The sequence below is a fragment of the Hyla sarda genome, chromosome 1 (assembly GCF_029499605.1).
Source record: "Hyla sarda isolate aHylSar1 chromosome 1, aHylSar1.hap1, whole genome shotgun sequence".
NCBI lineage: Eukaryota > Metazoa > Chordata > Amphibia > Anura > Hylidae > Hyla > Hyla sarda.
In genome coordinates this window covers 480,238,406-480,251,634 of record NC_079189.1, presented here as the reverse complement: position 1 = coordinate 480,251,634, position 13,229 = coordinate 480,238,406, and the positions used below count along the sequence as shown (strand labels likewise).

The following is a 13,229-nucleotide window of genomic DNA, read 5'->3' as shown; positions in this document are numbered from 1 at the left end:
TTATGCAATTTCTTGAGGAGAAATTGCGTTACAAATGAAAAAATTTTTCCCCTTTTACCTCTTGAGTAAAAAGTATGGGGCAACACCAGCATGTTAGTGCAAAAAAATTTTTACACTAACATGCTGGTGTAGACCCAAACTTTTCCTTTTCATAAGGGGTAAAAGGAGAAAAAGCCCACCAAAATTTGTAACGCAATTTCTTGCGAGTACGGAAATACTCCACATGTGACCCTAAACTGTTTGCTTGAAATACGACAGGGCTCTGAAGTGAGAGAGTGCCATGTGCATTTGAGGACTAAATTAGGGATTGCATAGGGGTGAACATAGAGGCTTTCTACATCATCCAGGGTTTTAAACTTAGGTAGGGCATGCCTATTGAAGGTTTCCCACATTGGGAATTCCAAGGGTGTTGCCATCTAGGACTGACTGCTTGCCTCTGCTCTATTACAAAATGACATCCCCAAAAATGCTGCCACATTGGCAAGAGGGTGAGCTGTATCTAATAATTTAATTACCAGATTATATTGCAAAAAAGAGTCTTTGATCAACTGCACAAGGAAACAGTAGACTCAGTAGAACCATGGCCAGCATTAAACAAAGACAGACTCCCTTATCACAATGATATCTGATTCACTCTGAATGTGGACCAGTTCAGTTGTAAAGTGGATTTGAGGGGCCTTCATATTAGAAATACCCCATAAATGACCCCATTATAAAAACTGCACCCCTCAAAGTATTCAAAATGACATTCAGTAAAAAAAAAAAAAAGTTGGTTTTGTGTAAACTTTTATAATATTATAAAGAATAAAAAAATAAAAAAAATTACATTCAGTAAATGTGTTGTTAACCCTTTAGGTGTTTCACAGGAATAGCAGCAAAGTGAAGGAGAAAATTCAAAATCTTCATTTTTTACACTCGCATGTTCTTATAGACCCAGTTTTTGAAGAGATACATCACCCTAAAATTTGTAACCCAATTTCTCTTGAGTAAGGAAATATCTCATATGTGTATGTCAAGTGCTCTGTGGGTCCTCTAGAGGGCTCAGAAGAGAAGGAGCGACAATGGGATTTTGGAGAGTGAGTTTTTCTGAAATGGTTTTTGGGGGGGCATGTCACATTGAGGAAGCCCCTATGGTGCCAGAACAGGAAAAAGAAAAACCCACATGGCATACTATTTTGGAAACTACACACCTCAAGGAACGTAACAAGACTTTTCGTTAAAGTCGGATGTGTAAATGAAAAAAAAAAAAAATTCACTAAAATGCAGGTTTTCCCCCAAATTTTACTTTTTTTCAAGGGGTAATAGGAGAAAATTCTCCCCAAAACTTGTAACCCCATTACTTCTGAGTATGTAAATACCTCATGTATGGACGTCAAGTGCTCTGCTGGCGCACTACAAAGCTCAGATGAGATGGAGCGCCATTGAGCTTTTGGAGAGAGAATTTGGTTGGAATAGAAGTCGGGGGCCTTGTGTGTTTACAAAGCCCCCCATGGTGCCAGAACAGTGGACCCCCCCCCCCCCCACACACACACACACACACATGTGACATGTGATTACATTCTGTGAGGGGTGTAGTTTCTAAAATTTTTTTTCATTTTCCCATCCAACTTTAATGAAATTTTGTCAAACACCTGTGGGGTGTTAAGGCTCACTATACCCCTTGTTACATTCCGTGAGGGGTGTAGTTTCCAAAATGGGGTCACACGTGCGTATTTATTCTTTTGCGTTTATGTCAGAACCACTGTAAAATCAGCCACCACTGTGCAAATCACCAATTTAGTCCTCAAATGTACATAGTGCGCTGTCACTCCTGAGCCTTGTTATGCAATTTCTTGAGGAGAAATTGCGTTACAAATGAAAAAATTTTTCCCCTTTTACCTCTTGAGTAAAAAGTATGGGGCAACACCAGCATGTTAGTGCAAAAAAATTTTTACACTAACATGCTGGTGTAGACCCAAACTTTTCCTTTTCATAAGGGGTAAAAGGAGAAAAAGCCCACCAAAATTTGTAACGCAATTTCTTGCGAGTACGGAAATACTCCACATGTGACCCTAAACTGTTTGCTTGAAATACGACAGGGCTCTGAAGTGAGAGAGTGCCATGTGCATTTGAGGACTAAATTAGGGATTGCATAGGGGTGAACATAGAGGCTTTCTACATCATCCAGGGTTTTAAACTTAGGTAGGGCATGCCTATTGAAGGTTTCCCACATTGGGAATTCCAAGGGTGTTGCCATCTAGGACTGACTGCTTGCCTCTGCTCTATTACAAAATGACATCCCCAAAAATGCTGCCACATTGGCAAGAGGGTGAGCTGTATCTAATAATTTAATTACCAGATTATATTGCAAAAAAGAGTCTTTGATCAACTGCACAAGGAAACAGTAGACTCAGTAGAACCATGGCCAGCATTAAACAAAGACAGACTCCCTTATCACAATGATATCTGATTCACTCTGAATGTGGACCAGTTCAGTTGTAAAGTGGATTTGAGGGGCCTTCATATTAGAAATACCCCATAAATGACCCCATTATAAAAACTGCACCCCTCAAAGTATTCAAAATGACATTCAGTAAAAAAAAAAAAAAGTTGGTTTTGTGTAAACTTTTATAATATTATAAAGAATAAAAAAATAAAAAAAATTACATTCAGTAAATGTGTTGTTAACCCTTTAGGTGTTTCACAGGAATAGCAGCAAAGTGAAGGAGAAAATTCAAAATCTTCATTTTTTACACTCGCATGTTCTTATAGACCCAGTTTTTGAAGAGATACATCACCCTAAAATTTGTAACCCAATTTCTCTTGAGTAAGGAAATATCTCATATGTGTATGTCAAGTGCTCTGTGGGTCCTCTAGAGGGCTCAGAAGAGAAGGAGCGACAATGGGATTTTGGAGAGTGAGTTTTTCTGAAATGGTTTTTGGGGGGGCATGTCACATTGAGGAAGCCCCTATGGTGCCAGAACAGGAAAAAGAAAAACCCACATGGCATACTATTTTGGAAACTACACACCTCAAGGAACGTAACAAGACTTTTCGTTAAAGTCGGATGTGTAAATGAAAAAAAAAAAAAATTCACTAAAATGCAGGTTTTCCCCCAAATTTTACTTTTTTTCAAGGGGTAATAGGAGAAAATTCTCCCCAAAACTTGTAACCCCATTACTTCTGAGTATGTAAATACCTCATGTATGGACGTCAAGTGCTCTGCTGGCGCACTACAAAGCTCAGATGAGATGGAGCGCCATTGAGCTTTTGGAGAGAGAATTTGGTTGGAATAGAAGTCGGGGGCCTTGTGTGTTTACAAAGCCCCCCATGGTGCCAGAACAGTGGACCCCCCCCCCCCCCACACACACACACACACACATGTGACATGTGATTACATTCTGTGAGGGGTGTAGTTTCTAAAATTTTTTTTCATTTTCCCATCCAACTTTAATGAAATTTTGTCAAACACCTGTGGGGTGTTAAGGCTCACTATACCCCTTGTTACATTCCGTGAGGGGTGTAGTTTCCAAAATGGGGTCACACGTGCGTATTTATTCTTTTGCGTTTATGTCAGAACCACTGTAAAATCAGCCACCACTGTGCAAATCACCAATTTAGTCCTCAAATGTACATAGTGCGCTGTCACTCCTGAGCCTTGTTATGCAATTTCTTGAGGAGAAATTGCGTTACAAATGAAAAAATTTTTCCCCTTTTACCTCTTGAGTAAAAAGTATGGGGCAACACCAGCATGTTAGTGCAAAAAAATTTTTACACTAACATGCTGGTGTAGACCCAAACTTTTCCTTTTCATAAGGGGTAAAAGGAGAAAAAGCCCACCAAAATTTGTAACGCAATTTCTTGCGAGTACGGAAATACTCCACATGTGACCCTAAACTGTTTGCTTGAAATACGACAGGGCTCTGAAGTGAGAGAGTGCCATGTGCATTTGAGGACTAAATTAGGGATTGCATAGGGGTGAACATAGAGGCTTTCTACACCAGGGATTCCCAAACAGGGTGCCTCCAGCTGTTGCTAAACTTACAGCATGCCTGGACAGTCAGTGGCTGTCCGGAAATGTTGGGAGTTGCTTGAGGCTCTGTTTTGGAAACACTGCCGTACAATAAGTTTTTCATTTTTATTGGGGGAGGACAGTGTATGTAGTGTTTTACATATGTGTTAGTGTAGTGTAGTGTTTTTAGGGTACATTCACATGGGCGGGTTTACGGTGAGTTTCCTGTCAGGAGTTTGCGCTGTGGTGGAAAATTTGCCGCACCTCAAACTTGAAGCAGGAAATTCACTGTAAACCCACTCGGGAGGGGGGCAAACCTCCAGCTTTTGCAAAACTACAACTCCCAGCATGCACAGACAGACCATGCATGCTGGGAGTTGTACTTTTGCAACAGCTGGAGGCACACTGGTTGGAAAACCTTCAGTTAGGTTCTGTTACCTAACTTAGTATTTTCCAACAGGTGTGCCTCCAGCTATTAAAAAACTACAACTCCCAGCATGTACTGATCGCCGAAGGACATGCTGGGAGATGTGGTTATACAACAGCTGGAGTTACGCAACTACAATTCAGTAGTGGCTGTTCGTGCGTGTTGTTCGTACAACTCAACCGTTTGCTGTTCGTGCATGCTGGGAGTTGTAGTTTTGCAAGATTTAGAGGGTGACGGTTTAGAAACCACTGCACATTGATCTCCAAACTGTGGCCCTCCAGATGTTCCAAAACTACAAATCCCCCTGCCCCCGATCTGCTATTGGTCAGTCGCTTCTGACCGACCAATAGCAGGGATAGGAGGGGTGGGACCCCTGCCACCTTACTCCTATCCCTTCAGGGGGATTGCGTGTGTCTTGGACAGCCCCGATCCCCTAATTTTCTGGGTCACCGGAGACCCGTATGACCCGTAATCGCCACAGATCGCCGGTCGTGATTGACCGGCGATTTGCGACGATCGCCGACATTTGGGCTCAGAAATTCCCTTTGGCATACAGGTATGGCCTGGGTCCTTAAGTACCAGGATGTCGGAGCATACCTGTATGCCCTGGGTCCCTAAGTGGTTAAGTTCCTTTATCCAAAATTGCATGTGGTCTTTGATATTCCGAAACTGGAAGGATTTTCCCCAAACTGTTGTCACAACATATTAAGCACAACTGTCTCTAGACTGTCATTCCATATAAAGAACCAAAGACAATTCGTCCCAGACCATTACTTTCCCTCCACTAAACTTTACAGTTGGTATAACAGATTTGGACAGAGTAAATTCTCCTAGCATCCACCAAACCCACATTCATCTAACAGACTGCCAGATGGTAAATTATGATCCAACAGAGGTGTGCTTTACACTGCTTCATCCAACAGCACCGCTCAAGGAACTCGAAGACTCGTGTGCAGTTACTCAGCCAAGGAAACCCAATTCATTAAATTTCTGATGAAAAATGATTGTGCTGACTTTGCTTTCAAAGGCTATTGTGAAAATGATAGATGATTTTTACAGACTTCATGCTTTAGCACTTGGTGGTCCCATTTTTATGATATTAAAAATTAAGTTGCACTAAATTGACAGTGGTGGGTAGGGTCACATGTGCCATATTTTGCTGCTGCATATTTTCCTACCCATTAAAGTCAATGAGTAGCAAAATAAGCTGCTGATTTTGGTTCCTATTGACCTCAATGGGTAGGAAAATATGCAACAGTGAAATACGCTACATGTGACCCTACCCTAAAAGTGCAAATTTTGAGTTGAAGTAACAGCAAATGAGGAGACAAAACATTGAAAAAACCCTTTAATTAGCTACTCTGTATTTCTGTGTTAATGTGCACCTACAGTAAAAAAATAAAAACTTCATATTGTTCTGAAAACTTGAACAACAGTTTAGTTTAGTTCAAAGCATAGCTAAAGGCCTCTTCTTATTTCTAATGCACAAATAGGAAGTCGTTATCATTGTCTACCATGTTACAAATACAGTGCACCTCTCCTCCTAAAATAGGCTGGGAGGAAGTAAAGGACTCCGGTAATTCAAGTCTCCTCCTACTCTGCCCATAGAAAAATTATTGGAATGTGAATGAAACTCCCAAACAGCACCGAGCACTTATGTTTTTTTGTACTCAAGGAACCTGAATTTATACACTGATGTGCATAACCTAATTAGTGATTTTACATAGACATCTGGAACTTCACTTTCAATGTTTGCTTAAATGGGTTTGTGCCAGGGACCACTGTGCAGGGAAACCATAAAGGAACACAGCACTGCTCTAATACAGTGTGCCCTTCATTCTCACAACCAGTGGGGTGGAGTACTAGTTAAGCAGCATTGGACTTTTAATACTGTATGTCTAAGTAATTAAAGACTGAGGCTACTCCTTCATAAACTCATGGGAACAATGACTAAAGTGAGGACCTAGTAAGTCCATGCTGTCAAAGCTAAAGTATTATATTATCATTATACAAGTCATTTGCAGCATAAAATGTAACCTATATTTTATTTTCATGGGGTGCAGGTTCACAGCATATAAAAGAATAAAATGCAACCTACAGGCAGCACAATGTAGCTCACCATTGATCTCATACAACTTGGATATGTTCATTTTTGTTACATAGAGATAAATGTTTGACTCCACATCAGAAAGAAGCATTCTCATAACAATAACAATAGGCACACCAATAAAGTAATAAAACAATGACAAGATTTAGTTAAAGAAATGACACACTTACGGACAATACACTGATTTCCTCCAGGAAGCGTTTTCCACCCAGGGCAACAGTAAGAATGAAATCTTGATCCACATACATTTGGCCTTTTTAAAATAACAATAAGAATAAAACCATAAAGATCTGAGGGCACATGGACTCACAAACATATAGAATTACTAATGCAAATTTACTTTTGACTTGGCAAGTGAACAGTTTTTCAACCTTCCTTCATCCCAGTTCTCAATTTTCCATGCTTGTTCTATTGTGTAGACATTGTGGGTTTCTCTTAAGTCTTCATGTTCCCACAGTCTTTATAAACCTACCAGAGACACCATGTAGGGTATGCACCATGCCAGTAGGAAAATGGGAAGCCAAACTATACCACATAAAGGAAAAACTAACTCTACTAGATTCCCAGTCTTCTGATGTTCTATATTTTCTTTAGGATCTGGTTGAGGGCATAAGGCATGACTACTCCAAAGTGCTAAGAACTGGCCTTACCAACCATGAAGAACATGATCTCACAATAAGAAATATTTGGGCATTGGAGATGGAGAATAAAGTATTCTTAAAGGGGTATTCCAGGCAAAAACTTTTTTTTTTATATATCAACTGGCTCCGGAAAGTTAAACAGATTTGTAAATTACTTAAATTACTTCTATTAAAAAAAATCTTAATCCTTCCAATAGTTATTAGCTTCTGAAGTTTTCTGTCTAACTGCTCAATGATGATGTCACGTCACGGGAGCTGTGCATGATGGGAGAATATCCCTTGCATGATGGGAGAATATCCCCATAGGAGCTGGACAGCTCCCGGGACGTGAGTCATCAGAAAGCAGTTAGACAGAAAACAGCAACTCAGAAGTTAATAACTATTGGAAGGATTAAGATTTTTTAATAGAAGTAATTTACAAATCTGTTTAACTTTCCAGAGCCAGTTGATATATATAAAAAAAGTTTTTGCCTGGAATACCCCTTTAATGGTCTACAGGACAACACATTGGCTGGCATTTATCATTGTAGGTGTAAGTGAAGCATTTTTCTACACCTTTTTTTTTTGTGTGCTGGTAATGTGTAGGAGCAATACATTTATTCAATGGTCACAGAACATTTGATAAATTTTGTGCAGGTCATATTTTCTGAAATCTCTCTCTTCACGTACACCAAAAAGCTAAGCTATGTCTGGGCTGGTATAGTTTTAGAGACTTTTCAGTCGCTTTGCGCTTTTTTGCGCCTTTTCACAAAAAGGCACAGTTCATAAAACCCTTCCATATCATGGGTATTGCCAAAATCTGTGGATTGCAACTCAAAATCAGTAGAAATGTGTAGACCAAAAGGACCAAAAAAAAAGGCGCAAACAATGCTTGGGCCTTTTTTGTGCCTTTTCTAGACACAAAAAACAGTCTAAAGACAATGATAAATGTCAGCGATTGTGTCCATAGTCCTAATAACTAGTTGATGGGTAAAATTCAGTACAGTAAGGCATTTACTGAATGTCATCCTGAATTCATCATGTCAACAAAAATATAAGACTAATAGACTATGCCATTGAATGAAAACGTACATTAGCTAGCTTTTTCAAACTCTGAAAGTCAAATCTGCTTCAATATGCATCACTATGGAAGCACAGTCCATTGCTATAGGGTTCTGGTGTGTTAATTTACTCAAATGCATCCATGTAGAAGAGTCCTACTCCATAGTCTCTGTTGTATGCTCAGCTAAACATGGCTTTACATAGCTATACAGCAGAAGTTCCCATTAGGTCCTGGCAAGTCGTAGGGTAAATTACTGTAAAAGGATATTTTGAGGTTAAATTTCTTATTATTTAAAAGTCAATATTGGATTGTTATGCCAATAGCATGTAACAAATATATAAACTATAAGCTATAATAAAGATGGTTTGACAAAGTAACTAAAAAACATTCCTTTCTACATGGATTAAAATGTTTAGTTAAACACACACACACATATATATATATATATATATATATATATATATATATATATATATATATATTGATACAAAATAAAAAGTAAATAATTAAAAACTAACAAATATGAAAGTATTATCATAATAATAGAAAGAAGGAAATGAAAACAGTCTTTGCTACTTATTTAGATCCTGCTGCCTAGATTTCTGTTTTCTTTGCCAGTAGAAATCCGGCAAGATTTCCAAAGTAAGCAAAGTCCTAGTCAAGTTCATTCATAAAACACAAATAGCTCTTGCAGATTTCGAGTCCACTAAGCAGAGGAATAACTGAAAGTTCTAACAACACAGTGATTAGGGGGCTCGAGAATCCCCTAGTGTTCACATAATGAATGTAATGAATGCTTCGGAGGTTCAAACAAACCCTTAAAAGTTTACAACCCATAGCTTACAGTAACTTAGATTCACTTATGGAATGCATACATTATTTTCACTAGCATAAACTTAACTGAAAGTTATACAACACCAGTGCATTAGGGCCAAATGATGAAAGCAGAGATAAGAAAAAGCCACTTAGGTAGTATTTCAGATGGTATGATAATGTATATACAGGTCATTTACATAGGAGATGATTCATTTTCACCAATTTGTGTATATAGATTATATGATTAGAAAATTAAGTGGCTGTGGGTTAGATTAACTCTTCATGGAACAAAAACCTGAAAGCAAACAAAGGATATTGCCCAGGGAAGTAGCTGTAATGGGTTAAATTCTACCAAAAGTAAAGGGTAAGTCTACCAACCACAGTTGGCGTGCGCACATTATACGTGACTGTCTGGCTTTTAGATCTTTCAACATTTTTCTGTTTTGAAATGCACTGTGGCAGTGAGTTGTTAATAGAAAAGTCAAAAGTATTGTACACAAAAGGACGGTTTCATTGTAAATGTTTGTCAAACGGATATATTAATAACCTGCAATAGTGGGTGTAAAGACGTAGAGCGTTACTTTAATCCACCACTAGATCAAATTCACTTGCAGATTACAAGCATGTGTTTATACTACATAACCCCTAGTAGGCAAAGCACCACACGCCATCAAGTTATACCCTTGGGTTAGTCAGTGACTGAATGGAAAACAATAGAAAAAAAAGAGAATACAGTATAGCCTTGCTGGATGCCACAGTACAGTTTCCCCTAGTACTGTCACGTTTAAGGTGTTACTTGGAAAATCTTTTAAAAAACATTACAGATTTCACAATACAGTGAACATTCAGTTAGGAGACATTATATAAAGGGATAGTATTATGATTTTTTTTTCTAGTTAAAACATTATATGAGGGAGATTATTCACAATGCCATTTCTTTATAGTACAGTTACAACCTCCAGGAGAGCCAGAAACTGGGTAAACAATTAATATTAAATTTCAGTTTTCTTTTTTTTTTTTTTTTTTGGACACAGAAGTATTTAACATCATATGAATATGATAAAACACAGGCTTTGAGATTATCTGGTATTTCATTGTTTCATTGGTATAAGTTTTCTTTTTAATTATCACTATTAATATAATAATAATTATTATTATTATATTAATCCTAATAACTATAATAATAATGATAACAAAAATACACTATAAGCTAAGCAGTAATGTATATAATATTATTATTAATATTTTATTATTGGTCGCTACCTACCCGTGCAGAGCATACTGTGATCCCCTCCTGCGGGTCCTACTAACCACTGTAGACCCATCATTTGCATCCTGTGTTCCAAGTCTGGACTCTGCATTGAAAGATTGTTGACCAGCAGAGCATCCCAAAAGCACAAGAAAGTAGCCCAGTAGGAGCACAGTCCTCCTTCTTGACCTTGACATCATATGATGCAAGATATCAAACATAGTTATTCAAGACAGAAGGAATCCACTTCTAAGCTGAAAGGTGAAAAGTTCCTTAATATTCACATCCAGAACACAACTATCCTCTGTGTTAGAGAAACAAACTAAAAAAAAATAAAAAATAAGATATATACGGTATATATATATCTACTACAATGATGCCCCAGGTGGCATTAGGTATGGTACTGTATTTTATCGAGAAGTTGGTGGGTTCATAAATAATAGGTACTCAATCCTAAGTATATTAGTGCTTCAAAAGGAAGGATTCCTGCACTGTGGTTGAAGCCAGGAAAAAAAAGAGCATCAAAAATGAAAATCTGTAGAAGAAAGCAATGTCTGTGCTGGAGAGTGCAGACTTGTCCCCATATTCAGTCTGTGTGAGAAGCAGGATTAGGATGAGAGTGCTGAGGGCCAGGGGTTTATGAGGCGGCTGCCTGTCAGTGGGGAGGAAACCACAGAACCAGTCACACACGTGAAGAGTAAGGGGAGGAGGAGGGAGAAAAATGGGATGGAGAAAAAGAGAGAGAAGAAACAGAAGAGGGGGTTTACTTATATTAACCTTTTAGGGAACACTAGCTTGGTGACTTTGTATTTTGTTACACTTTCCGACACCTAGGCTCAGTGTTAATTCTTTCTAATAATAGATGATGGAAGACCTCTTCCCCTTTTCACTAAAAGTTAACTATGCAACTATATAGTAAAACCAAGACTATTTACAGAAAACAGGTAAGATGTTGATGGGCTAGAGCTGCAATACCAAACATAGCCTATGGATAAGGGTGGCATTATTATTATTTTTTTTAAGTAGACCTCCTCCAAGGGACAGGTAAATGTTTTAACACAGTGTTTTACAACCATGGAGCCTCCAGATGTTGCAAAACTTCAACTTTTTTAGCATGCCTTCGGCTGTCCGGGCATGCTAGGAGTCGTAGTTTTTCAACAGCTGGAGTCTCTCTAGTGGGGAAACACTGCTCTAAAGAATGAGCGTGTTAATCCTTTCAATAGAAATTCACTCCGTTTTTCACTCTTCAACTCTAGAACCATACATTGTATCAGCATTTAAGCTTTAATAAATCTGTACAAATTTCCATTGGGCAGATCCGTAAAGGTCGTGAGGGGGAGATTCGTCAAGTATTGTGCTTAGGGAAAGTTGAGCAGTTACCCATAGCAACCAATCAGATCACTTCTTTCATTTTTCAGAGGCCTTTTCAAACATGAAAGAAGTGATCTGATTGGTTGCTATGGGCAACCGGTCAACATTTCCTCAGTACAGTGGTCCCTCAACATACGATGGTAAGTTGTTCCAAACGAGCCATTGTTTGTCGAATCCATCGTATGTTGAGGGATTCGTGCAATGTAAAGTATAGGAAGCTGTACTCACCTGTCCCCGCCGCTCGAGATGGTGTCCCCGCCGCTCCCGATGGTGACCTCGGGCCTCCGCTGGGCTCTCTGCTGTCTTCTCCGGTCCTCTGCTGTCTTCTCCGGTCCTCTTCTGTCTTCTCCGGTCCTCTTCTGTCTTCCGCAAGGCCTTACTGGGCCTGCGTAGCGACGTCATTACGCCGCTGCGTACGCCATTCCTATTGGATGATGTGCGCAGCAGCGTATTGACGTCATCGGAGAGGGCCGAGAAGACCCCGGAAGACCAGCGCTGGACCCGGAGGGCACCCCGGAGCATCGTGGAGGGGTAAATAATACTTACCGCACCACACGGGGAACATTAAGCTGCTATCCGGCAGCAGCTTAAGCATTTGGCGCTGCCGGATAGCACTTAATGTGATGGCCCCGACATAAAAAAGCATCGTATGTCGATCCTGACATCGACATGCGATGGCCTCTGAGAGGCCATCGTATGTCGATTTCATCATATGTCGGGGCCATCGTAGGTCGGGGGGGTCACTGTACAAGTTTTAATGAATCTCCCCCTATAGTCTTAAATAGCTGAAGCAGATACAGAAGCAAGTTGCATTTATAATAGAAAGGATTGTGTATATGATTTTAATTATTCTTAATTTAAAATGGGAATTTTTGGTATCCACATAATTTTTAATGAAAATTTCTAAAAACAAAGTTTATGTAATTATGAAGTGGTCTTAGAAAACTCTCATATTCACCCCCCCCCCCCCTCAGCTATTTAATGGGCATATGAATTTTCTTTGGTAGATCCCTAGGCTGAAGCCCCAATCCGTCATCAATCAGCAGTGCGCTAAAAACAGATGTAATGCCTAGAAAGTGTGTAGAAAGGATGTGTACAGCAGGATATCCAAAGATCTACTGTAAAGACATCAAGAGACATGTACTCAGGAGACAGGGATGAGATTAAAAACAGAGTTTGGCTGCATTCACACCACATTTTTGCAATACAATTCCCGTATTAGGTTTTTGATGAAAAATTGCTACGGTTTTGGGTATGTGAAAAAATCAGACAAAACCATTTAAGACGGTTGTCAATGGAGAGTCAATGCATATGGTTTTCAATATGGTTCCGTATGGTTTTTTCATTGACATATACGGGTACTGTATTGCAAAAATGTGGTGTGAATGCAGCCTATTACAGCTAGATAGCAGGAGTAAAAAGTAGAGGTGTGAGGTCAGAGAGTGGCAAAACTCACAACTGTAAAATTTGGCACAGATCAAGGCAAAATGGCAAACAAAGTTCAGGTGAGGTTTGGAGGGTGTTGGCCCTTTAAAACGCTTGCCCTTGATTATGTCATCAGGCCATGTCGCCATGAAAACAGGAT

At 39.3% G+C, this 13,229-nt stretch overlaps 1 protein-coding gene across 1 annotated transcript in view; it reads right to left on the bottom strand.

The window, feature by feature from the left end:
- The window catches only part of FBN2 (fibrillin 2), a 230,049-nt gene extending 219,168 nt beyond the window's left edge, over positions 1 to 10,881 (bottom strand). The window contains exons 1-2 of the mRNA XM_056537296.1: positions 10,292 to 10,881; positions 6,696 to 6,778 (exon numbers count right to left, since the gene is read on the bottom strand). Of these exons, the coding sequence (XP_056393271.1) occupies positions 6,696 to 6,778; positions 10,292 to 10,494 (286 nt within the window). The 5' untranslated portion in view covers positions 10,495 to 10,881. The remainder of the gene's footprint in view (positions 1 to 6,695; positions 6,779 to 10,291) is intronic.
- Positions 10,882 to 13,229: the final 2,348 nt, after the last annotated feature.